At 42.6% G+C, this 26856-nt stretch overlaps 1 protein-coding gene across 1 annotated transcript in view; it reads left to right on the top strand.

Moving 5' to 3' along the window:
* The window catches only part of MEI1 (meiotic double-stranded break formation protein 1), an 87869-nt gene that overhangs the window by 9545 nt on the left and 51468 nt on the right, over positions 1–26856 (top strand). Inside the window, exons 7-18 of the mRNA XM_036931495.2 lie at positions 1781–1911; positions 7502–7616; positions 8415–8531; positions 9992–10091; positions 10218–10352; positions 15188–15302; positions 16154–16245; positions 17042–17183; positions 18779–18890; positions 22673–22733; positions 23727–23824; positions 26469–26637. Of these exons, the coding sequence (XP_036787390.2) occupies positions 1781–1911; positions 7502–7616; positions 8415–8531; positions 9992–10091; positions 10218–10352; positions 15188–15302; positions 16154–16245; positions 17042–17183; positions 18779–18890; positions 22673–22733; positions 23727–23824; positions 26469–26637 (1387 nt within the window). The remainder of the gene's footprint in view (positions 1–1780; positions 1912–7501; positions 7617–8414; positions 8532–9991; positions 10092–10217; positions 10353–15187; positions 15303–16153; positions 16246–17041; positions 17184–18778; positions 18891–22672; positions 22734–23726; positions 23825–26468; positions 26638–26856) is intronic.

Below are 26856 nucleotides of genomic sequence, written 5' to 3'. Positions count from 1 at the left end.
GGGTCAAATGGTATTTCTATTTTTAGTTCTTTGAGGAACCTCCATATTGCTTTCCACAATAGTTGCACCAATTTACATTCCCACCAACAGTGTAAGAAGGTTCCCATTTCTCTGCATCCTCACCAGCATTTATTGTTTCTTGTCTGTTGGATGTTGGCCATCCTAATTGGTGTGAGGTGCTATCTCATTGTGGTTTTAGTTTGCATTTCCCTGATGATTAGTGATGTGGAGCATCGTTTCATGTGATTGTTAGCCATCTGTATTTCTTCTTTGGAGAAGTGTCTGTTCAGGCTCTCCACCTAGTTTTTAATCAGGGAAAACGCTTATGTTTACAGATTTATTAAAGGATACTCTAAAGGGTACAAGTTAATAGCCAGATGAAGAGATAAATGGGGGCAAGTTCCCAAATAAAGGAGCTTCTATCCTTGTAGAGCTTGAGGCCTGGCTGGGTGGCACGTGGAAGCATTCCGAATCCCCAAGCGTGGAAGCTCTCTGCACAGAGAAGTAGGATGCAAAAAGGAAAGCAAAATTCTCTTAAGGGCTTTTGTGAGAGTTTCACTGCATAGTCATGATTGACTAAATCATTGGCCATTGACTGATTCAACCTCCAACCCCTGCTCTTAGGTGGGGTCCAAAAGTCTCTCATTAACATAATAACACACCCATTTCACCTTTATCGCTCTGAAACATTTTCAGGAACTGTGGATAAAGACCATATACACCTGAGCGATATATTTTGGTCATTTTAATGACCAAATATATATTTCTTATAAGTTATTACATTGCAGGAAAGAAAGTGGGACAGCAATTTTTCTGCTTCCAGTCTTTACTACCAGCTCTGGTGCAACCTCTACTTGCTGCCAAGTTAATTTTCACACTGCACAGCTTAAGTCCTGTCAGTTTCCTATTTGGAAAATCATCTATGGCTCCCTCTGGCCTCCAGGGTGAGGTCTCTGCTTGTTATTTGAGAAACCTAGGAGCCCCAGTTTACCTTTTCAGCCTCTTTCTCTGCTACTTGCTTACATCAGTACATAAGATATACTAAATGCTTCCTAGCAGGAAGCTTTTCTATTTTGAACATGGCAGATGGGTAAGGGGCCGTTCCAGAGCAAGTGCTACAGGGAAAAGCAGAGTCTGTGGGTGACAACATTTTCTTTTCATATTGGGCCAAGACCTCTGTTATGAACAGTCCAGCCACACACAGTGAATGTTCATTTAAGCCAGGCCTTGTGCTGGGCTCTGGGGTCCTAAGATGATCAAACCCAAGCTCTATTCTGAGGGAGCTCATAGTCCAATGTAGAAGACAGATGTGGACAATTAAAGTCCAGTGTGGTAAGTGCTATCATGGTGGCTGCACAGAAGAGGGTGGGAGTCTATTCAACATAGTACTAGAAATCCTAGCCAGAACAATTAGGCAAGAAAAGAAAAGGCATCAAAATCAGAAAGGAAGAAGTAAAATTGTCTCTCTTTGCAGATGACACCATCTTCTATATAAAAAGATAACCCTAAAACTGCACCACAAAACTGTTAAAACTGATAAATGAATTCAGTAAAGTTACAGGATACAAAATCAATTGTGTTTCTATACACTAACAACAGACTATCTGGAAAAGAAATTAAGAAAACAATCCCATTTACAATAGCATTCAAAAGAGTAAAATAGTTAGGAATATCTACAGAGACATGATGATGTTCCTAGGGGATGTCAGAGGGGCTACCTTGAGTGTACTCTGGTGCCTGTACTCCTCTCACCCCACTTCCCAATCCCTTTGTTTTCTAGGTTTGCTGAGGCAGCTGCTGAAGTATGACCTCTTTGTGTCCATGATTATGAACAAGTCTGGGCTGGCAGAAAGTACCAGAAGTGTTGAAGAGGCACCAGGAGAGACCTCATTGCCTTTGGTGCTCAAGAAGGTAATTGTCTTGTGATTCCTGGTTTCTAGGTTCAATAGCAAGGGAACCTGAATGCCTCTTTGACCTTGTCCTCATCCACTGCTCCTTCTGTCTAGGATTTCCAGACTGTTTTCTTCCTGGCCCAAACAAGACACCATTAGAAGACTCACCTCATCCACTGTGCAGATGCTCTTCCCCTTTGCCTTTAAAACCTTTCCCCTGACTGAGCTCTGATTCAGCCTTTAAAGCCTGGCACCGTGTCTCCTTCAGGCAGAATGTGTCCCTCTGTCATGGTGCTTACCTCACCATATTGTGGTTGATCGACCGGTAGCTTCTTCAGGGCAGGACCCGAGTCTGTCTGTCTCCACAGTGTTCAACACAGGGCTTGACAGAGCTACTTATCCTCATCTTAGACCTCTATTCTGGCATTTTGTCAGAGTCATCTAATTCTATTCCTTCCTGCTTTGGGCTGATATCAACTCATTCTCCTAAAATTCAGGTCCCTGGGAATGTAATGTCAATATTTGTGTTACTGCTGCTGCAATGTTGATTCATTCATTTAGTCCAGTACGTACTGAGCACTAATATGTGTCAGTCACTGTGCTAGACACTGGGAATATCATGGAATGTAAACAGATTGGAAGTTCCAAGGACCTCCCCCTTAGATTCGATTAATTTGCTACAGTGATTCACAGAACTCAGGAAAACACTTCTTTTTTTTTAATTAAATATTTTTAAATTAAATTAAAAAACATTAATACACATTTTGTGTATTAATGTTCTTGCTCTTGCAGTCTGGGGGAAGGCAGATAAAAAACAAATAAATGAACAAGGGGAGTAACTAGAGATTGTGATAAGTGCTATAAAGTACATAATTTAAGAGAAGATGAGATAGTAGCAGAAAAATCCTACAGGTTGAGAGGTCAGGCTGGGCCTTGCTGAAGGACATTTGAGCTGACACTTGAGGAGTTAAAGTAAACCACTGATCAGTTATATCTCAGTGAAGCTATAAATAAACAAAGTGACTTAGTGATATGAAGAGTAAACAGAAAAGCATTTCACGCAGAGGGAACACCAAGTAAAGGTCAGAGGAAGGGAAATCGTTGATGTGTTCCAGAAACAGATGGAGGCCAGTGGGATGGGGTGGGAGATGAAGTGGCCCAACCTGAGACTAGAGAATAAGCAGGGAAAGTCATGCATGTTCTCATAGGTCTGGAAAAAAATTAGCATTTTTTTAAAGATAGATTTTCATTATTTTATCATGGAAAAATAGAGTTGGAGTATTTCTTTCTCAACATGATATAGAATATGCATTTTAAACCAGTAATTGTTTTGTTTAATGATAACATATCATTTTTGTAAGACACATTTTCCCCCCACATTTTAAGAGCTCTGAAATTAGGAGACATTTTGCCATCAATGGTGTGTCATAGTTTAATTATAGCTCTTTTTCTTTCTTAGAGGTACACAGAATAATGGTTTGCCTTACATCACTAGCATATTATAAATACATGTCATTTCCTACAGAAAAGGGAACAAGGTAAAGATCAATATCTAGAAACAACTTTACATGTTAAAAGAAAGGCTGAGTGTGTGTCCATTTTTAACTCTAATATGACTGAGATGGGTTTAAGCTTGCAGGCCTCAGATGCTTTTCTACTAGATTTAAGTGTAAGTTGGTCCTTTTCCTTGGAAGCCCTAAGATCAGGTACACTCTCTTTTGTCTTGTGATATATATTCTACTCATCATTTTCCCCAGAAGGCCAGTTTCTACTACACTTAAAATCTGGTTGTAGCTAACCCTTTCCTTGATTTCTGAAACTATTATAGGAATTCCTAATAGTTATGGTACCAAGTAGGAGTTTGGAAGTTATTCAGAGTACAATGGAAATTCACTGAAATATTTTGAGTAGAGGAGTAACCTGATCTAGAATTTTGATGGGGGAAGCATTTCAGTTGTGGGAAGACTTCTAGATTTGGATGTGGCTGGCCTGGGTTTCTACTTAGCTTTGCCACTTATTAGCTAGGTGGCCTGGAGTAAGTAACTCAACCTCAGTGAGCTTTAATTTCATGCTCTGTGTGTTGAGGGTCTTCAAGACCACCCCTGGGTGTGATAATTCACTAGGAGGATTCACAGGACTCAGTGTAGAGTCAAACTCACAGCTATGATTTATTATAGCAAAAGAATACACAGAAAAATCAGCAAAAGGATAAGGTGTTTGGTCAAGTCCAGGGGGAAAATGAGGCACAATCTTCCAAGAGTCACACCAGGAGAAGACCAGAAGTCACACATGAGGCACTTAATTTTTTCAGCAATGAATTTGTGACAACACATGTGAAAAGTTGCCTAGCAGGCAAGCTCATTAGAGTCTCAGTGCCCAATGTTTTTTTTTTAATTAAAGTATCATTGATATACAATCTTATGATGGTTTCACATGAACAACATTGTGGTTTCAGCATTCACTCATATTATCAAGTCCTCACCCCACCATTGCAGTCACTGTCCATCAGTGTAGTAAGATGCTGTATAGTCATTACTTGTCTTCTCCGTGCTGTACTGCCTTCCCCATGACCTACCTATATTGTGAGTGCTAGTTATAATGCCCCTTAATTCCCTTCTCCCTCCCTCCCCAACCTCTTTCCTTTGGTAATGCTAGTCCCTTCTTGGAGTCTGTGAGTCTGCTACTGTTTTGTTCCTTCAGTTTTGCTTTGTTTTTATACTCCACAAATGAGTGAAATCATTTGGTACTTGTCTTTCTCCACATGGCTTATTTCACTGAGCATAATACGCTCTAGCTTCATCCATGTTGTTGCAAATGGTAGGATTTGTTTTCTTTTTGTGGTTGAATAATATTCCATTGTGTATATGTACCACATCTTTATCCATTCATCTACTGAAGGACACTTAGGTTGCTTCCATATCTTGACTATTATAAATAGTGCTGCGATAAACATAGGGGTGCATATGTGTTTTTGAATCAGGGATCTTGTTTTCTTCAGGTAAATTCCTAGGAGTGGAATTCCTGAGTCAAATGGTATTTCTATTTTTAGTTCTTTGAGGAACCTCCATATTGCTTTCCACAATAGTTGCACCAATTTACATTCCCACCAACAGTGTAAGAAGGTTCCCATTTCTCTGCATCCTCACCAGCATTTATTGTTTCTTGTCTGTTGGATGTTGGCCATCCTAATTGGTGTGAGGTGCTATCTCATTGTGGTTTTAGTTTGCATTTCCTGATGATTAGCGATGTGGAGCATCGTTTCATGTGATTGTTGGTCATCTGTATTTCTTTGGAGAAGTGTCTGTTCAGATCCTCTGTCCATTTTTTAATAGGTTGATTTGTTTTTGGGTGTTGAGTTCTTTGTACATTTTGGATGTAAACCTTTATCAGATAAGTCATTTACGAATATTTCCTCCGATATTGTAGGATGCCTTTTTTTTTGTTCTGCTGATGGTGTCCTTTGCTATACAGAAGCTTTTTAGTTTGATGTAGTCCTATTTGTTCGTTTTTTATTTTGTTTCCCTTGTCCAAGGAGATGTGTTCAGGAAAAAGTTGTTCATGTTTATATTCAAGAGATTTTTGCCCATTTTTTCTTCTATGAGTTTTATGGTTTTATGACTTACATTCAGGCCTTTGATTCATTTCCAGTTTACTTTTGTGTATGGAGTTATACAATAATCCAGTTTCATTCTCTTACATGTAGCTGTCCAGTTTTGCCAACACCAGTTGTTGAAGAGGCTGTCTTTTTCCCCTTATATATCCATGGCTCCTTTATTGTATATTAATTGACCATATATATTTGGGTTTATATCTGGGCTCTCTATTCTGTTCCATTGATCCTGGGTCTGTCCTTATGCCAATACCAAATTGTCTTGATTACTGTGGCTTTGTAGTAGAGCTTGAAGTCGGAGAGTATAATCCCCCCAGCTTTATTCTTCTTCTCAAGTTTGTGTTGGCTATTTGGGGTCTTTTGCCGTTCCATATGAATTTTAGAACTATTTGTTCTAGTTCCTTGAAGAATGCTGTTGGTATTTTGATAGAGATTGCCTTGAATCTGTAGATTGCTTTAGGCAGGATGGCCATTTGACAATATTAATTCTTCCTATCCATGAGCATGGGATGTGTTTTAATTTATTGGTGTCTTCTTTAATTTCTCTCATGAGTGTCCTGTAGTTTTCAGAGTATAGGTCTTTCACCTCCTTGGCTATGTTTATTCCTAGGTATTTTTATTCTTTTTGGTGCCATTGTAAATGGAATTGTTTTCCTGATTTCTTTCTGCTCATTCATCATTAGTATATAGGAATGCAACAGATTTCTGTGTATTAATTTTGCATCCTGTAACTTTGCTTAATTCAGTTATTAGTTGTAGTAGTTTTTTGGTGGATTCTTTAGGATTTTTATGTACAATATCATGTCATCTGCAAACAGGGATAGTTTAACTTTTTCCTTACCAATCTGGATGCCTTTTATTTCTTTGTGTTTTCTGATTGGCATAGCTAGGACCTCCAGTACTATGTTGAATGAAAGTGGTGAGTGTGGGCATCCTTGTTTTGTTCTGATCTCAAAGGAAAAGCTTTCAGCTTTTTGCTGTTAAGTATGATGTTGGCTGTAGGTTTGTCATATATGGCCTTTATTATGTTGAGGTACTTACCTTCTATACCCATGTTGTTGAGAGTTTTTATAATGATTGGCTGTTGAATTTTCTCAAATGCCTTTTCACTATCTATTGAGATGATCATGTGATTTTTGTCCTTTTTGTTGAAGTCGTATATGATGTTGATGGATTTTCAAATATTGTACCATCCTTGCATTCTGGAATAAATCCCACTTGGTCATGATGGATGATCTTTTTGATGTATTTTTGAATTCAATTTGCTAATATTTTGTTGCTGATTTTTGCATCTATGTTCATCAAGGATATTGGTCTGTAATTTTCTTTTTTTGTGGTGTCTTTGTCTGGTTTTGGTATTAGAGTGATGTTGAGTGCCAACATTTTTATTGGAGTCTGGCTGGTCACACAGGCATCCTCTGCTTTGCATGTGCCAAAATTCCAGATTCTCAGAAAGAATGCACATGTTCAGCATGAACTACACTGTTTGCACAAATAGGTTAGTCAGTGAGGTATTCTTACCAGTTCTAGGGTGGGGGGAACCCTGCCCAAATTTAACTTTCCATACCCAGTTAGTGGTCAACCTTGCACACAGGGCCTTCTCAGGTTAACAGTCTCAGGCCTGCTACATTAACTCTTCTGTACACTCTGTAAAGTGAAGCTCTTCCTCGAATGTGCCCTTGCTTTGTCCCAGGTTTGCTGCAAACATCAAAACCAGATAAGGGCTTTGAAAGTACTTTTGTTAATGAAAGTTGAGCCCTTCTTGGTGGTGGCATTTGTGTTCTTCCAGTGCCATTGTGTTTCTTCTATTCTACTTCCAGTGCTGCTGTTCATAGAGACTGCTTTCCATAACCCTTAACTGCTCTCCCTGAGCACCATCCTTGTGCCTGGTGCTGTGTTAGTGCAGGAGGGATTCAGAGATGACTCACACACCCTGGCCACTTCCCCTGGGTCCTGTCAGGAGCATGACTGTGGCACTATATGCTGCTTGTTTTTCCAGCTTCTCCTCTCAAGAGACGAGACTCTGCAGGTGGCCAGCACCCACTGTATAACTGCGGTGCTGGTCCCCTCCCCAGTGAAGCATGCCCTGGCCTTCATCCATGCTGACATCCCAGGTAGGGAATGCCTTCTAACCTTCTCCACCGAGGCCCCCCGAGTTCTGACTGGACCAGTAGCAGCAGTCCTGTTGGGGGTTGGCAGGGCACACAAGAGGGATGGGTTGGTGGCAGGGTCAGTTGTGCATGACAGACTCTAGGAAGTAGGACTCATAAAGTCTGAGTCCTCTTGCTACAGATTTATTATCTGACCTCAAGCAATTTGTTACTGACCTTTGTCATTTATTTGACCATGAAGGAATAAATGAAGGTGGTACAAAGACCTGGGGACCAGGCAGGTGAAGGGAACTGATGTTTTTTGAGTGCTTGTTATAAGCCCAGAAATATGCCCTGAGGTGTGCTAACCACATTTAGGTCCTCATCTTTGCTCTTTTGTGGATAAGGAAATTGAGGATCAGAGAAGGGAAATAACTGATTTAAATCAACAGGGCTAGTCATGGCACATAAAGCAGGACTAGTCAAGGTATATAAAAATAAAGCCTATTTCAGCTCTTAACAGTCTTTATAACATGCTGCTACCCATCCTGAGAATTAGGAGACCTGAGTTCTAGTCCCACTTCTACCACTAACAATACCTCTCTCTGGATCTCAGTTTTTCCATCTGTTAAAAAGATGACGTTAGACTGAGGGTGTTTTCCAGGTTTCTCTGTGAATTAATAATCATGTCTCATGGAGAGGGTGTGTGAACAATGAAGGAACAGGTGTAAGATGCTGTATAAATTCAAGGCCCTGGCATTAGTTAAGGGATCATGATCATACAGCTCTCCTTTACTGTTTTCTCCCCATCTCTCCGGCCAGAGTTCCTCTTTGAGCATCTTTCCTCTTCCAGCGAAGTGCTTGTCTGGTCCAGCTACAACTGTTTGATACTCCTGGCAGAAGAGCCACTCTTCTTTTCCAAGTGCCACACGGTGTACGGTTGGTAGTGAGGGCCCTATAATAGCTCTGGGTTGAGTGGACAGCACTTTGAAGTTGGGTGGCAATAGCAGAGATGGGGGCTAGCCTATACCTTGAGGAAGGTGCAGGGTCTGGTCATTTCCATCAGCTCAAACTCATTACCAGATTCCATGAGCAAGCAATTATACCAACAGTTCTTTTCACTAATTAGCAGAAATATATATGTTTAGCAAGAGAAGGGTCATCCTGTTAGCCACTAAATGAATTTGTTGCATCTTAAGAACAGCTTTACTCAGCCTTGGATTCAGTCTTTTCCTGTGCCCAGATATATATCCATCCAGTCAGTCCTAAGTTTTGCTGATTCATCTTTTCAAAGTTTCTTGAAACTGACCCTTCCTCTTCCTTCCTGGTAATACTTTCCTTGTCTGGGACTTTTTATTTCATATCTGGATTTTTAGACTGGGCACATTCTGTCAATCATTTTATATTCTGTGTTCCTATTCTATGCCAGGCACCAGACTGGGACCTGGAGATTAAGAGAGATATATAATGTGGTCCCCGTCTTCTGGAAGGGAAGAGAGAAATAAGCTGACTACGGCTCTGCTGGAGGGACACATAGGAGGTGTGGGAGCTCAGGGTAGGCACAGAGCTCTCCTTGAGTAGATCAGGGAAGGCCTGGAGGACTGCGGGTCTGACCTGATTTTTGAGGAGCAATAGGAATGTGGCTAGTGGAGAAGGCACAGCTCAGTCACTAGGCATTCACTAAATACCTTGATTGCCAGGGCCTGTGCTATGGCTTGTGCTGGATTTTCAGGAGACAGCAATGAATCAGATAAAAGTCTGTCCTCAAAGATCTCACAGTCCCATCCCATCAGCTCAGCCTTGTCAGAGCCCATCCATGTGAGGCTGCCAGCAAATATGTTCTGTCCAGAGATTCTCACCTCTCCTGGGCAGGCAGGGAAGGAAGTATCAAGCCTTAATCCCTGACCTCTGCCATGTTTTTTTTTTTATTAAGGTATCATTGATACACAATCTTATGAAGGTTTCACATGAACAACATTATAGTTTCAACATTCATTCATATTATCAAGTCCTCCCCCAACACCCCATTGCAGTCACTGTCCATCAGGGTAGTAAGATGCTACAGTCATTACTTGTCTTCTCCATGCTATGCTGCCTTCCTAGTGACCTACCTATATTGTGAGTGCTAATTATAACGCCCCTTAATCCCCTTCTCCCTCCCTCCCCAACCCCTTCCCTTTGGTATCACTAGTCCCTTCTTAGAGTCTGTGAGTCTACTACTATTTTGTTCCTTCAGTTTTGCTTTGTTGTTATACTCCACAAATGAGTGAAATCATTTGGTACTTGTCTTTCTCCACGTGGCTTATTTCACTGAGCATAATACCCTCTAGCTCCATCCATGTTGTTGCAAATAGTAGGATTTGTTTTCTTCTTATCTCTGCCATGTTGTTTTGAGGTAGGGATTGAGTCGGTGGTGAGGAGCCTGCAGGGAATCTTGAGGATGAACAACACAGAGCTGCACAAGCAGGGCCTGCTGCTCTTTGCTGAGATCCTGACTCGGTGAGCAAAGGGTGGAGCATCTGGACTGTAGGGGCCAGCCTGGAGAAGGAAAAATGTGAAGTATTTATTCATCGAAGAGTCAGTGATAGGTGTTCATTCACTCCTTCCTCATTTACCATTTCTCAGGCAGCCAGAGGAGATCAAGCTGTTCACAAGCTCAACCATGTGTGGAGATGCTGGCCGTGCCCTCCAAGAGGCAGTAAGCAGCCCTGTGCTGGAGGTGGCTGCTGAGGCTGTGAAGGCCGCTTCTGCCTTTCTGAGGTGAGAGGTCCAGGTGCCTGAATCTTCCACCTCTCCATGTATGCCAGGTCAAGGCCAGGGCAGCTTCCTGGGCCTACTTGTCCTTCAGATTAGGGAAATTCTCTTGAATGTTTTTCTTTCCAATACTGTTTACTTTGTTCCCTCTTTCTGGAACTACCATTCAGATGTTGGACATCCTGGATGGTCATCTAATTTTCTTTGTTTTCTGACAGGTTTTCATCTTTTTGTCATTATGCACTAATTTCTGGGAGATTTTCTTGACCCTTCTATTAAGTGTTTTATTTCTGCTTTCATATTTTTAATTTGGAAGAGTTCTTTCCAGTTCTCTGCTTGTTTATTTTTTTTAAGACTCTTTTTTTAAAATTTATTTTGGTATCATTAATCTACAATTATATGAGGAACATTATGTTTACTAGACTCCTCCCATCACCAAGTCCCCCCCACAAACCCCATTACAATCACTGCCATCAGTGTAGTAAGATGCTGTAGAATCACTACTTGTCTTCTCTGTGTTGCACAGCCCTCCCCGTGCCCCCCCCACATTATGCATGCTAATCGTAATGCCCCCTTTCTTTCCCCCCCTTATCCCTCCCTTCCCACCCATCCTCCCCAGTCCCTTTCTCTTTGGTAACTGTTAGTCCATTCTTGGGTTCTGTGTTTCTACTGCTGATTTGTTCCTTCAGTTTTTTCTTTGTTCTTATACTCCACAGATGAGTGAAATCATTTGGTACTTGTCTTTCTCCGCCTGGCTTATTTCACTGAGCATAACACCCTCTAGCTCCATCCATGTTGTTGCAAATGGTAGGATCTGTTTTCTTCTTATGGCTGAATAATCCATTGTGTATATGTACCACGTCTTCTTTATCCATTCATCTACTTATGGACACTTAGGTTGCTTCCATTTCTTGGCTACTGTAAATAGTGCTGCGATAAACATAGGGGTGCATCTGTCTTTTTCAAACTGGGCTGCTGCATTCTTAGGGTAAATTCCTAGAAGTGGAATTCCTGGGTCAAATGGTATTTCTATTTTGAGCTTTTTGAGGAACCTCCATACTGCTCTCCACAGTGGCTGAACTAGTTTACATTCCCACCAGCAGTGTAGGAGGGTTCCCCTTTCTCCACAACCTGGCCAACATTTGTTGTTGTTTGTCTTTTGGATGGTGGCCATCCTTACTGGTGTGAGGTGATAGCTCATTGTGGTTTTAATTTTCATTTCTCTGATGATTAGCAATGTGGAGCATCTCTGCTTGTTTTTAAGTAGCATTTTATGTGGTTTTATTTCATGCATATGATCTTTTTTATATTTAAGTCTTTTGTTTTAGTCAGACTTTTTCCCAATTTCTTTTCTACTGATCCTTTTGCCTAAATAGTCTTCCCTAAATCTTTGTATGACTGGCTTCTTCGCATCATTCAGATCTCACAGTATCCTTCCCTAACTGGCCAATTAGGCTGTTAAAGCTCCTACCAAACACTCAATAGTTCTTACTTATTCATTTGTTTTGTGTCTCCCCCACTATAATGTAATCTCCAAGAGATCAGGGACTTTTTCACTGCTATATGCCTCACTCCTAATGGGTAGTCCGTATGTGTATGAGGAATGTGAACATGAATAGGGAGACTTAGAGATCCTAAGGTCAAGATGGAAAATTATTCCTTAGCATGATGCTTCCTCTCTTGAAAAGAAAAGCAATGGAAGAAACCTGTATTTATTTATTTTCTTTTATTTCCATGTTCTTCCTTTTAAAAATCTAACAAAGTAATATATTCAAATAATTAAAAAATAAAATACACAGAAGGATTTTAATGAACAGAAACAGTCCCCTGCCTCCACCTCTTAAAGGAAACTAATTTTCACTCATTTTAGTTTCAGTTCTGGTGATTATCTCCGTAATTCTAAATAGTATGCTTATAATGCTATTTCTTTATTTGTCAATTTAAGGCATTATTCATTGACTTGCCATTAAGAAACACCAAGATTTAGCCCACTTTATTTTATTTTTATTTTTTTAAGGTCTTGATTTTTTTATTTTGGTATCTTTAATATACAATCACATGAGCAACATTGTGGTTACTGGATTCCCCCCATTATCAAGTCCCCACCACATACCCCATTACAGTCACTGTCCATCAGCATAGTAAGATGGTGTAGAGTCACTACTTGTCTTCTCTGTGCTATACTGCCTTCCCCATGCCCCTCCTACGTTGTGTGTGCTAATCGTAATGCCCCTTATTCCCCTTATCCCTCCCTTCCCACCCATCCTCCCCAGTCCCTTTCCCTTTGGTAACTGTTAGTCCATTCTTGGGTTCTGTGATCCTGCTGCTGTTTTGTTCCTTCAGTTTTTTCTTTGTTCTTATACTCCACAGATGAGTGAAATCATTTGGTACTTGTCTTTATCAACCTTAGCCCACTTTATTTTGTCTTCTCTACATTTGCTTGGCATCTTTGCTAGTTAATATTTTATATCTTCAAACCTTTAAATAATGCACTTAAAACTTGCATTTCTTGTTCCTTCAAACTTGAAGTAGTATCTCTGGACTCCCCACTTAGTTAACCCAACTGCGTCTTTCCCCTCTCTCCCCTACCTTCTACTTCTCAACGTACCTTTAATTTTACATTGTAAAGATTGTTAATATTTATAATCTCTCCTGTAACCATATTTAAGTCTTTGTGACTTGACTCTAGGTTGATTCTAAAAATTGAAACAAAAAAATAACATTTATGTTACAATGACTTCAGTCTGTCTCTCTCCCTCCTTTGTCCTTTCCTGGATTTGAATCTCAGAATCTGGGGCATGAATCCCAGGGAGCATGAGATGAGTCAGAGGTGCCCATGCAGAGCTGGAAGTTTCCCTGAGGCTGACGTTGGGGGGATTGGTAGCACCTTTTAGGCAGGAGGAAGTATTTGAGCTGTGCTGTGAGGTATGAGAGGGATTTAGGTTTGTGGAAGGCTCAGGGTTAGCCAGACTAGGGCAGCAAAGTTTAGAGATTACTGAGGGTACAGTAGCCAGTCTGGCCAGCAGGCTGTATGAAGGGGAGGACTACATGAAAAAGCTGGAAAGCCGGTTGGTTCAGAATTGTGGAGAGTTATGGATAGGGGGCTGGTTATTAATCCTTAGAGGATTTTACTTTTCCCTTTAATTCCCCGAAAGTTTGCTATGTGGTCCCTCTGAGGTGCTGGGATTCAGTGGGTCTTTGGGAAGTACAAGTGGAAGGAGGAATGAGGAGTGAGAACTGCTGAAAAGAATTTAAAGATGGCAGAACCAGGGCTTGACTGTCAGTGTAGGATAGAAACTTAGAGCTTACAGAAATGACAAAGGAAAGGGGACATCAAGCCTGAACTAAAACAATTAACTGAGTGCCTGTTTGAAGGCCCAACAGATTATTACTCTCCGAGTTCAAAAAGGGCCCAGACATTAGGGTTAACATAGGTTCCTCCTTAGGTATGCACTGGGTTGAATAGCATCCCTCTAAAATTCATGCCCACCCATAATCTGTGAATGTGACCATATTTGGAAATAGGGCCTTTATAGATATAATTGAGTTAAGAAGAGGTCATATAGTGTGGGCTCTTAAATCCAGTGACTGGTGCCCTTATAAGGAGAGAGAGATTTGGACATGCAGTGACATGGACACATACACAGGGAAGATTGTCATGTAGAGACAGGCAGAAAATAGAATGATGTAGCTACAAGCTAAGGAACGACAAAGATTGCTGGCAACCCCCAGAAGCTGAGGCAAGGCAGGTTTCCTCCTTAGAGCCTTTAGAGGGAGCCAACACCTTGATTTCAGACTTCTAGCTCCCAGAGTTATGAGAGAATAAATTTCTACTGTTTTAAGCCATGCATTTTGTGGTAGTTTATTACAACATCCCTAGGAAACCAATACAACTACCTTACACCCTATCAAGTAGCCATCATTCGTTTGATGTCTTTTCTATTTAGCATCAATTTATAGTGCATCTAGCTCTGTTTTAGGTAAAGTGAAAGGATGGAACTGGTCCCTGGCCTCTTGGAGCTCACAATTAGACTAGTCAAAGACTCTTGCCTCCTCTGAGTCTATAGAATCTGAGGGTTGAAATGGACCCTAAGAGTTACTTTCCACATTTATCCCATATTCATAATGACCAAATCTCCAAAAATAGTTTCAGTCTCTGTTTATAATCTCCAAAAATAGTTTCAGTCTCTGTTTATAATCTCCAGAAGTGGGGAGCTCACTCCTTCCTAGATAGTCCCCTCTACCTCTATAGAGTTTGACACTTAGAAAAATTTTCAATATACTTAAATAAAACCTGAGTCCTGATAGCTTTTATCTGTGGATCCTGATTTCCTTATCAAGGTAACAGAGAGCAAATTTGACCTCTCTTCCCCAAGAGAGCTTATTACCACTTAATTGAGAACAGTGGTCATACACATCTCTTGATGCACCTTCAGTTCCAGATAATACCTCTTTCAGCAGGAGGCCCTTCTCAGTGAGAAAACCCCCTGTATTCTTAATACTATAATAATAGTCATAGCTGTTATTTGTAAGGACCTACTATCTATTAAGCATTGTGCTAAGTTCTTGGCCTACATTATCTAGTTTGATCCTTAGAATAATTATGTGAGGAAAGTACTAATAACTTACTTGACAGAGGAGGAAACTGAGGATTAAGGAGGATGAGGAATGTGCACAAAGTCCTCCAGCTAGAATACTGTCAGAGCAAGAGTTTTTTTAATCAGATCAGGTCCTGGACCTGTGTTGTGATCCATCACACTGCCCCCCACTGCCTGAGAACCTGAGGGTATCTTGGGGCACCTTACCTCTCCCTAAGCCTGCTTTTGTCTTTCTGGATGCAGGAAGGACCATCAGAGTGCCCCACCTGTGCAGTACAAGCAACTGCGGGCCTTGCTTGAAGCCATGCTGAGCCGGTGTGCAGATTTTTCCCAGACCCCGCTGAGCAGGAGACCCCAGGTCAGTGCCCTGCAACTGCTTCTTCTGGAGATCATGCTGTAGAGTGTTTTTGGAAGATAATTCCCTTACTTTTGTGTGTTACTTTATAGCTTTTTCTTAGGCACACGCATCTGCAGTGAGATACTATTTTTTTCCCTCTAACTGCAGAGCTGTGAGGCTTAATAATTGCTATCCTTATTTTTACAGATAAGGAAATTGAAGCCAAAGGAATTAAGTAATTTTCCTGTAAGGTCCAAAATTAGCAGGTATCTGAGTTTGGATAGTATACCCCCAGGGTGTTTGTCCTCAAGCCTACTACACATTTTGTCTTTTATACCATCCAAGCAGTCATGGTAAACATGATCACAAAATTATTTAAGGCTGGGTTCTCTAGAATCTTGGAAAGAATCTGATCAATGTTCAATGTGTTATAATTGTTGGCTTTTAATGGAACATGGACTTAAAATATCAGAAAAGACACTATTATTATGAATGCTGATTATGTCTTTCAAGATAAAGTTCTGAAACTAAGCTCTTCACACCTGATGGGGTGGGGATTTTCATGTGTTTTGAAACAAATAATATGGGCATTATAGCTAGTTAGGCTAATGTCCACAGCTTGTGACAGCTTTCTGTATATGACAGAACAAGAGCCAGGCCTGTGGCTTACAGGAAGACAGGTGGCCAAGGTTCCCTCTTCTACTTTTTTAAAGGAGCTCTTAGATGGCTGCATTTGAGAGGATATAAGATCACTTGGGAAGCATTAGGTGTATGGGAATGACAGATTCTTGGTCTCTAGTCTTCCAAGCATAGTTTGGGACACAAGAGTAGATACTTGACTAATAGGTTCCTCTCTCTCCTTTTCACCTCAGGGCCATGCCTCCAGTAGAGAGTCAGAGGAGGCCATTCTTTGGAGGGGAGACTTCCTCCTGAGCACTCTGGAGGGATTTCGAAATGCATGCAGGTGAGGGGTCTGAGGAGGTAGTATTGGGGGGAATCAGACAAAGAAGAAGTTCTAGAAGCAACATTGTAATGGGATGTTTTGCTGCCTAGTCAGGGTACTTTGGCTGGGGTGGGGGGTTGGGGATGTGTGGAGTATGTGGAGTGGTGTGTGGAAGAGGTTTAAGGACTGGTGGCAAGAGTAGGAGGTTTCTAAAGATTCCCTCCTGGTGAAGTCTGTGTTGCTGTGCAATGAGGTTGTCTCATTCAGCTTTGTTCCTCTTCTGAGTTAACCTAGACTTTAGGTGTTCACTGAATGCTTGTTGGATTAATTCAGTTCACATTAACAAATATTTGCTGTCCGTCCTGTGTGTCAGGCATGGTGCTAACTGGCAGGAGTAGACAGATAAGTCGGTTGGCTCCTGTCCACAAGGAGCTCATGGTCTTTTGAGGAAGAGACAGTTACATGTATATATGTGGAGTTCATTACGTTGTCACAAATCTGAGGAAGGCATTCCAGGTAGAGAAAGCAGTAAATGTAAAGGCAAAGGGAGGTGAAACAGCAAACCATGTGGCATGTTCAGGGAGGTACAGGTGGTAGGGTGGGAGAGTCATGTATTATGGGAGAGGGGGTGGGGAGCACAAAGCTAAGGAGGCAGCCAAGGACCAGGCCCTGCCTCACTGAGGCCTCTTGAATTTTCTCCAGATATGCTGATGGGGATACTTTCCCTGGACTCTGAGCCCAAGCATCCTTCCAGGAGGAGGCTTCTAACCTTTATATTGCATAGGTAGTGGTGGGTACTCAAACACTGATTTCTCAGGTTGGCTGTGGAATTCCAAAGTGAGCCTTCTGCCCAGGAGAATCCATTCACAGCTCCCAGTGCTGAGAAGGAAGACACCTTGGAGGACTTCTCAGAATTTCTTCTCAGTGTCTGCGACTCCCTTTGTATCCCCATGGTGATGGTAGGTTTCCCTGAGCCATGCACAGCATCAGGTTTGGAGAGAAGAACGTGAGCGTGAGCCAAGTCTAGAGACACAAGGCAGCGGCTACTCAACTGGACTTCTGAGGATCTTAGCACTGTTGTTCTTGCAGCCATTTTTCCTTTGGTTTTGAAAACAAAGTGTAGTGTTCCATTGTAAAACTAATAGATGCCTCTTAGAAAATGTAGAAAGAGTAATAAGATAATAAATAGGTAATATTTATGGAGTAATAGATGCCTTTTATTCATTACCTAATTTGATCATTCTGCTGACCTTGTGAGATGGTCGCTATAATTTCCCCCAGTTTTAACATGACGTTGTCATGTTTCTATGGCTTTAAAGCAAGTTCATGTTGGTGCTGATATCTGAACCCATGTGCCCTTCTGCTCAGTAAAGAGCAGCGGTGCGTGTCTGTGATCGAGGCTTTACTAAGGACACATATGTGTGTTCTGTAAAATGAGAGATGGCCACTCTGAAGAGAGAGCTAGTCTGGAAGAGCTTTGTTTAGAGCTGCTTTGAGATGGAAAGAGTAGTAAGATCTGGGTCCAGAGGCGTTGACTTTTCAGCTGACCTTGGGTGAGCCCTGTTCTGTTTGAGATTTGGACATCCTGTGAGTGCCTGCTAGTCAGTAAAGGGCACCTCCAAAACACCTACTGGGCACCGCAGGGGCAACAGGGAGGCATCCTCTGGTTCTGGTGGGAGAACTTCTCTTCCTTGAAGAAGCCTGTGAGCTGGCATGCCAGGGACTTAAGGCAGGTAACTGTCCAGAACCATGGGTTGCAGCCCTGACTGGCACACACTAATGGTTACACTCGGACAATGCACGTTGTTTACTTCATCTGCTCTGCTTTCCTCCTGATCTGTGAAGTGTTAGAGCTGGGTCTACAATTAGATCATAGAATTATTTTATTATTCTTGCTTTTTCCTTTTCTGTATTTTATATATTTTCTTTAATGAGCATGAATCAACTTTTTTAATAAAAAAAATAACCTGGTTTAAAAGCAAAAGGAAAGGTATTTATAAGAACTATGTGTTTGAGTCCCTGGCTATTTACAGATAGGGAATTGAGATACCCAGAGGAGAGGGGGTGACCGACCCAAGGGCACATAGCAACTTTGTGCAGAGCTTGAACTAGAACCCAAGCTTCTCTACTTTTAATCCAGAGCTCTGTCTGCTATACCAGGCTGCCTTATTACTATTCAAAGATCACATGACAAATTAATGTGAAGGCAGTTTTTAAGCTCTATTATTATTACTATGGCTTATATTAATAGAAACATGAGTGTTGCTGCAATATAGTCTAGTATGTTTTACACGTCTCATTTGTTTCTGGGAGGGAGGTCTTACTCTTTATGGAGTAGAGGCCCAGAGAGGTAAAGTATCTTAACACAGTTTATTAAATAAAGATATAAGCCTTGGACGGAGGCCTGTGACTTCAGGTTCCTTAGCTTTTCTTCGTGCCCTTCAAATGGAAGGGGTTGGTCTATTGTTTCCAGATTTGATGCCAGGTTTACTGATGCTTTTTCTTCAGAGACTCAGACCTGTTGGGCTGTGTCCTCTTTCCTGGTTCTTTGCAGAGGTACTTGGAGATGGCCAATCACCCAGCCTTGATGGAAGTTTTCCTCTCGATTCTCCTCAGTCTCTTTGTTATTGTTCCCCACATGAAGGAGAAGTTCTCCAAGAAGCTCGGTAGGTAGCCGGCAAGTGTGAAAACTGGAAGGGAGGCAGACACCTTAAGCAGCTGCCCAGAGTGCTGTAAGAGAACATAACCTGTGATGGGAGGTTTACATATTCATTCAGAATTAATATCATTGCTCTGCTTAGTGTTGAATGGAAAGGAATATCATCCAGCAATCAAAGGTCCTTAAAGGCAGTTCTCAGATTTATCGATACTTCCCTGATAGCAACAAGGAGGTTCCAGTTCAGAATCCACAATGTACCTGCTTTCACATTACTCTCATACTCCGTATTCCCTCAGACTGCACAAGATGTTTAGCATCTCTGACTCCCTCAATGCCAGGAATACCCCCAGTCATTGCGACAACTGATAAACATCCCACATACTTCCAGATGCCTTCTAAGGGAGTGGTACACAGTGTGAAAGCTGCTGTCTAACTGTACACTGAAGTGCCTTCCCAAAACAACCCAAATGACTCTTGACTCCTTAAGCCTCCTCTGGGACTTCTTGCATTTACTTATTTTCTTCTCTCACCAGTCATTTTTTCTTTCAAATGTAAATCTTCCTTTCTCATTTCTCCAGTTTTCATGCTATAAATACCTCAGTCTGCAGAGTAAGTCTGGGAGTCTGTTTCCTTTATCTTCCTTAGGCAATGGTAGTGATGGAGAGAATGGGAAGGGGGACTAGCCAAAAACAGAAAAGGGAGCAAAAAGAAAGGAAAGAACAATTAACTAAAAATAACTAACATTATTAAATTCTTACTATATGTCAGGTACTATTTTAGGTGCTTTACATGTATTCATTTACTTCTCAGAAAAACCCTAGTATGTTCTATGATTATCCTCATTTTACTGATGAGCACACTGAAACTCAGAGAGGTTGACTAGCTTGCCCAGAGTCACACTGGAAGTGGCATGACAGGATTCAAACTCAGGGAATCTGACTGTGGAGCCTGCTTTCTTAATCTCTGTGCTATGCTTGCCTCTTACAATTGTTTAATGCCTTTTCCTTTATTCCTGTCACATCGCATGCAGTAGGAAGTCTACCATGGAGGGGTAGCCAGGACTGAGTCAACTATGCAGGGCTTTGTTGGCCACATGAGGAATTTAGACTTTATCCTAGAGGCTTTGAGTCTTACATTAGAAGGGGAATGACAGGCTCCAATTTCTGTTTTAGAAAGATCCTTCTTCGAGCAGTGTGGACCATGAGTTAGAGGGAGGCAGGTTGGAGGCAAGTAGTCCAGCCTTTGCGTTAACTCGGGTTGGTGAGGTAAAGCAGTTAGACGTAGGGCATGAGGGAGAGGAAATGGTCAGGTTGTGCCTTGGCTTCTGGCTGCTGTCTAGGTGGATGTTGGTGTTTTTTATCAAGAGGAAACTTACCGGAGGAGTATCTGATTTGGGAAGGCAGTAGAGAATGTGATCAGTTTGGGTCAGGGTGAATGTGAGATGTCCCAGTGGAGATGTTAGGTAGATAACTCTGAGGTCAGGGGGGAGATATAGTCTTTACATGTAGATGTAGAAGTATTTAGCATCCTGCTTTTCATTCATTCAACAAATACTTATTGAGCACTTACTACATGAAAGGCACTGTCCTTGGGCTGAGGATGTAGAGTGAGCAAGCAAGACCCCTGAGCTTGTGGGGCCAACTCTCTAGTGGGGAGCAGGTGAGATCTTTGGTAAGATGAAGTGATCAAAGGGACCCAGACAAAATCAAGAGAAACATTTAATGGTCTTAATAATGAGAGACTCCAAAGGACTTTAGTAACTGGTAAGAGATCATTGGAGAGGTAGGAAGACAACAAGAAAAGTATGACATTAGGGAAGCCAAGTGAAGAGAGCTTGTAGATTAGGGAGAGGTAGGAGGTTAAGAAGATGAGGACCTAAAAATGTCCACTGGACTTGGCATCGTGGTGGCTGCTCGTGACCTCAGCCACAGCAGTTTCTGTGGAGTGGTGGAGGCAGAAGCCAGACAGTAGTTAGTTGAAGAGTGAGTGCATAGTAAGGCAGTAGAGACAAGATAGATGGCTCTTTTGATAAGTTTGGTGTGAGGGCGTGGTGAGAAATGGGGGTGTAATTGGAGGGGGACATGGAGTTAGGGAGGGTTTTTCTATTCCCTATCTTCAGAAACACTTATCCTGATTAGCAGCTGTTTGGAAGGAGTAGCAGAGACTTCTGGGTAATCAGCAGAGCCAAGGTCCTTGGAAAGGAGAAGAGGCCACTATCCACAGCTGGGGAGATGAGGGGCGTGACTTTGCAGGTCTGGAAATTTGATTAGGGAATTTGAGGGAGTTTCTGATGGATGGTCTAGGTCATTCTGGGGAGGTCCCTTGTCACAGTTTAGCGGAATCTTTGTTCTCTCCAGGAAAAGGACAGAGGACAGAAAAGGCAGGAAGCTATTCCAGGTAAAAAATGTGAGTGGGAGTTTCTAGGAGAGGGTAGGGGGCTGTGCGGGAGAGGGACAAAAGAAGGATCTTGTCATCAGCACACGGGGGTTGGCATTCTCACCCCGCCCCCTCCTTGTTGACGGACATCGGGCAGATTAATTTTCTTGTCTCCGATGTCCTCAGCTAGAACATGGTGACAATAATGAGAATTGAATGAGATAACATATGTAGATTTTCTGAATGTCTGTACCCCTTAGTCACTGTGACAACTGACACTTCTTTCCTTCCTTGCATCCACTCTTCCTGCCTGTAAAACTTGAGGAGCCAAGAGGACCCAGTCTTGCAGTAGTGGATGGGTGCAGAAATGCAGCTCTCTGGTGGGAGGTAGTGGTGGAGAGCAAGGGATGTAGTGAAAGGCCACGTGCAGGGAGAGCTGCGCAGCATGAAGCCAGGTAGAACAAGACTGGGGGCCCAACCTGCAAGAGGCAAGATGGAAGAGAGCAGGCAGTGCCAGCCAAGAGAGCAGAGACCTGGAGCAGAAGGTGGAGACACGCTGGGTTCCTGAGAGACTGGGCCAGGAGGGACCCTTTAGCAGGCAAGCTGGGCGCCCCCTTCCCCTGCGAATCATGAGTTAGACTGGTATCCCAGAAAGGTGCTGTGAAACTCTGAGGGATGAATTCCCTGCCATATGCTTTAGCTCCAGAACAGAATGCAGAGTATCCTTGACATTGGAGCTGGTGCAGTGGGAGCTCTTGATGTTCTCTTTGTCTAGAATCTTGCTTTTACAGGTGCCCAGGATGGATAGGACAGAGGTCAGTTTTGACAGAGAGCCTTGGTGTGGGACAAGATGGGGTAGGGGGAGACTGGGAGGAGGCAGGCACTATAGGGGCTAGCGCCAGGGCCACCAGCTAACGCAGAAACTGGTATCTGACCTCAGGTCTGAGAACCAATCCTTCCCCACAGGCAATCCAGATTTGGGATAAAGTAGTGACTACCCTTTATTCTTCCTGAATCTGAAACTGGGTTGTTTTCTACAAAATTTGGAAATGATATAGAACAAGATGTGTCCTTCCTAGGTCCTTGTCAAATATAGCAGACTGTAGTGGAAGATAATTCAGAAAGGAAGAAGATGAACATTTATTCAGCACCTGCTCTGAGCTAAACATCTTTGTTAGATACATTTATCCTACTTAGCTTCACAACAACTTGTGAGGTATAGATACTGAAACTGAGTCTCTAAGAAGTTAAGCAAGTGTTCCTAAGTCACACTGCTAGACATTGATGGAGCAAATTTTGAGCCCAGGTCTTCATGACTCCAAAACCAGTGCTTTTTGGTACCACCCAGACTTGAGACTGTCTGTAACACATCTGCTTTAAACTGCATTCTGCTTTCTTCCCACTTTTCCTAAGCTTCCTCATCTTTCATACGACTGACCCTGGAACTAAAGGCTAGGTTCTGCAGCAGCCTGAGGTATGTATGTTCCCAAGCAAAATTAGTGGCATAGGGGCTGATGTCAAGTGGAAATTTCTGACTGGTGTGGTTTAGTCATAGGACTATGGGGGAAATGACACTGTCAGAATTGTTCATCAATTGGTGGTATGGGCTGGACATGCTTCTATAGTTTTTATGTTACCTGGTTCTGGTAAGGCTCTCACTCCATGATACTTGGATGGGCTCCTGTTACAGCAAAACTGGGTAGGCTCTTAGGGATCATTTGTCTAACCCCTTATTTTACAAATGGGGGAACCAAGGCCCTCAGAGGGTAGTGGATACAGTGTCCATCAAGAAAGAGTCATATAGTTGCTGCCAGCCCAGCAATTCCAGAGGAAAAACTTGTTCAAAGTAGAGAGGTTGCCACCTCAGTCTGTCTTGTTAGGCTTCTAGAGCAGCCTTCCGTACCTTCCCATTTATGATTTGCCACCTGAATCTGCATTTACTTGGCTGGTTCCATTTGTTAACTGCCTACAGCCTGCATGGTGAGTACAATACAGTATCTAGTTCACCTTCTGTATCTCTGAATAAAACACCCAGTGTTAATGAGAGAATACAGGGATCCATCTGGATTCAAAGCCACCGTTTTGGGTGTTTGTAGTTCTCCTTGACTGGTCGTCTTGGGTTCAACAGCTTTCTTTCTTTACTAGTACTCCCCAACCCTTTCCTGACCTAGGAGCACTTCTTTTGTTCATATATTTTATTAAACTGGAGCTTGGTAGCCCTTCCTGATGTATTTTTTCAGTAAAATTTTAGTGAATGCCTATATGGGTCATGTGCTTAAGTTACAGTTAGGACACCGAGTTCCATATTTATTTTCATAGCCACCTCCAGAACTCCTCTACAGGGCTCTGGTTAGAATTTCACTGGGCTCTGACAGAAAACAGTGGTTCCGAGTATATGGCAGGGATAATGCTATCCCAGCCAAAGTAGCAATGTCCTCTCGTTCTCTCTTCCTCTTCCCCCTTTAAGTCACTCAGCCCTGAACCAGGTGTGTTCCACTTTCTTGTACTACATGTGCCTCAACCTCCTCTCAGCTCCAGAGAAGACAGGACCACCTTCCGAAGAAGGTAAGATGCTATAGTTTGACCACTCTTGAGGTCTGTGGTGGTCATTTAGAGTCTGGATGCCTTGCTGATTGACTGGGTAATGAGTCAGTAATGATAATAAGATCCCTTTGCTTCAAGCTTAGGGATTATGGAATGACGGAATGAGGAAATTAGACTGACTCCCAGAGAGGTGAGGAAACAATCAGAAAACAATGGAACTCAAGGTTCCTGGACCCCTAAATTGTAAGGGTTGAGGCTCTAAAGCTTACCAAGCACAATTCTTCCTCCTGACCATCTCCCCTGCCCCTTCCTCATACCAGGCCTCTTGCTCCCTGCTTACTACCTCTGGAGACCTCTGCTCAAAATATCTTGAGCAGCCTGTTCCATTTCTTTGTTCCTTCATTAAAGAAATATTTCTTGAGCATCTACTATGTGCCAGACTCTATTCCAGGTACTGATAATAGAGTTTGGAATACAAAGTCCTGATTTCATGGAATGGGAGAGGCAGACAATAAATACATAGATACTGTGTCAGGAATGCACAGGTGTCATAAAAAAATAAAATTGGGCAAAGGGATTGAGGGTGATGGAGGGAGGAGGTACATGGTAGATAGGGTGGTCAGGGAAGGCCTCCATGAAGAGGTGGCATGTTAGTGGAGGTCTGAGTGAAGTAAAGGAGGCCCATGCAGAATCTAGGGAGAGGGAATAGTAGATGCAATGCTGAAAGCTGGAAGGTTTTCCTTTTGTTGAGTATTGAGCTGCTGCTGTTTGCCAGGGGAGGTCCAGGTGCTGCTGTGCAGTGACGTACCTTCCCATTTATGATTTACCACCTGAGGCTGCATTTACTTGGTAAATTCCATGATACAGTAATGATTATAATCTTCCCTAAGGGGTTCTTCTGTCCTAGGCCTCTCTCTTGGTATAACATAAAACAATTTAAATCATTGTTTTATTCATTCATTCAACAAACATTAAACCTTCTTTGTGGGTAAGACTTGGTGCTGGCTGTGTTTCATCTTTTTACATTTATGAAGACTGTGCTATCTCCCTCCACTTCCCAAATCTCTCTTTCTCTTTTGTCTTTTCTCAGACACAATGCTGCAGGAAACAGCAGCCTAGGTGGATATTCTCATTCCTTCCAACATGGCTTGGCTCCTAGGTCTCTCACTATACATGCGATTCCTCTCTGCATGGATATCGGCTCTCTGCCTGTTCAGGTGTGCTCGGCCCACAGAGAGAATAGTTTAAAGACTTCCACCATGGTGGTAGTCTAAGGGCATGTTGGCAGTGCTTCACAGCAGCTCCTTGTGCTTTTGATAGCCCCACTGCTGTCCCCCGCCCATAAATAGGAGGGGCCCCACATATTTGTCCCCTTTGACTCTGAGCCCTTGACAAATCTCTGAGCACCAGGGAGAATGGCACACCTTACATGCAGACCGCCTCTTTCTTTTATGTATCAGGAGACAGGACAGGTAGACATGCAAGGCTCAAGGGTGTTAGGTTCATTTTTATTGTAATGATCACAGTGTGCTTTGGTAGAAAAAGCACTCAACTTAGAATTAGGAAAACTGACCTAGCTCTACTATTAAATTGCTGTGGGACATTCTCCATTCTCACCCTGCATTTGACCCTAAGTCCACTGTGCTTGAAGGACATAGTCTTTCATTTGACCTGCAAGTTGGCCCTCTGCTTTCGGTCTCTCATCCAAAAAATCTCCACGTACTGCTGAAAGGATCTGTCTGAAAACCAAGTCTTAACATCTCAACTCCCTGGCCTTCACCCATGGTCTCCAAATATCAGGGAAATTGTCAGACAGTAATGGAGTTTTCTCTGGTTCATGGAGAAATATGGAAAATAATATAGTGAGTTGTCCATAAATTGGCTTTATTCGTATTTTAAGCTCTCAAGTCCTTTTCTTTCGTACTCTTTTGGTATTAAAATATCTTTTCTTTTATGAAACAGAAGTTTTATAAGAAATCCAGAAATCTGCCCTCAGGATAAAATCCAATTATTTCCTAGTATTCAGTGTCTCTCACAGTCTAGCTACAAATGACATCACAGAGTTTTGCAGTTGCTGACATCCACACCTATTTACTGACAGTCCAGTGAGACTGGATTCCTTGACCCTCCTTAAAGGTGACATGCTCTCGTGTGCCTCTGGGTCTCTGAACGCCTTGCTTTGTGTCCCTTGGATTCTTTTCCCTCCCTTCTCTGCCTGTTTTCTGCTCACACTCCACAGTTCCCTCCCTTTGAGCTTGCCCTCCCCACCCCAGGTGGTGTCAGTCACTCCCTCCTCCACACTTGAACATGGCAGTGATCACATGTCCTGCAATTGTCTGTCTCATTATCTGTCTTTTCCCACCAGCCACCCATTCTTGGAGGTGGGGCCTGTGTCTCAGAGCCTGGGCTGGAGTAGCCACTCAGTGAACATTGGCCAAATGAATGAAGGAAGGAATGTATCCGTGTCCTTCCATGTGTCACCATTAGTCCCTTCTGGTAGGCTGAAGCCTGAAGGAAGAGGAGACTGATTTCCTTTATATCCTGTAGGTACCTTTGCTACCCTGTGCAGTACTGTTCAATTAGCAGGTACTCATTTGCTCATTACCTGTTCTCCTGTGTTCTCTGTGTAGCTTTCTTAGCCTGCTTATCTGCTTACCCTCCCCAGAACTCTCTACAGTGTCTGCATTCCTGCAGCATGGGCTGCCCCAGATAAGCAGCAGGAGCTCTGAAAGCCTTGTCTTTCTGTCTGATCGCCAGCATGTGGAGGGAACTGCTCGCCAAAAACAGTACTGCATCCTGCTTCTCTTCTACCTGGCCTACGTACATGAGGATAGGTCAGTGCTTAGAGCTGGTGGCTTACGGTGGGTCCCACATCTGTAGCTCAGTTCTGTTCAGGAAATATTCACAGAGGCATCCTCTCCAAGCCTGGTATTGGACACTGGGGACACAAAGATAAATGAAGTAGAAATGGGTTGTGTTCCTGAAGGGCTCACAGCTTGGAGGCAGGTTAAGACAGGTGGGTAGTCACAGTGCTGAGAGATAGTCTTAGAATG

Source organism: Manis pentadactyla, chromosome 10 (genome assembly GCF_030020395.1).
Source record: "Manis pentadactyla isolate mManPen7 chromosome 10, mManPen7.hap1, whole genome shotgun sequence".
NCBI classification, from domain to species: Eukaryota; Metazoa; Chordata; class Mammalia; order Pholidota; family Manidae; genus Manis; species Manis pentadactyla.
Note: the sequence above shows the minus strand (reverse complement) of the source record. Positions and strands in the feature narration are given on the sequence as shown.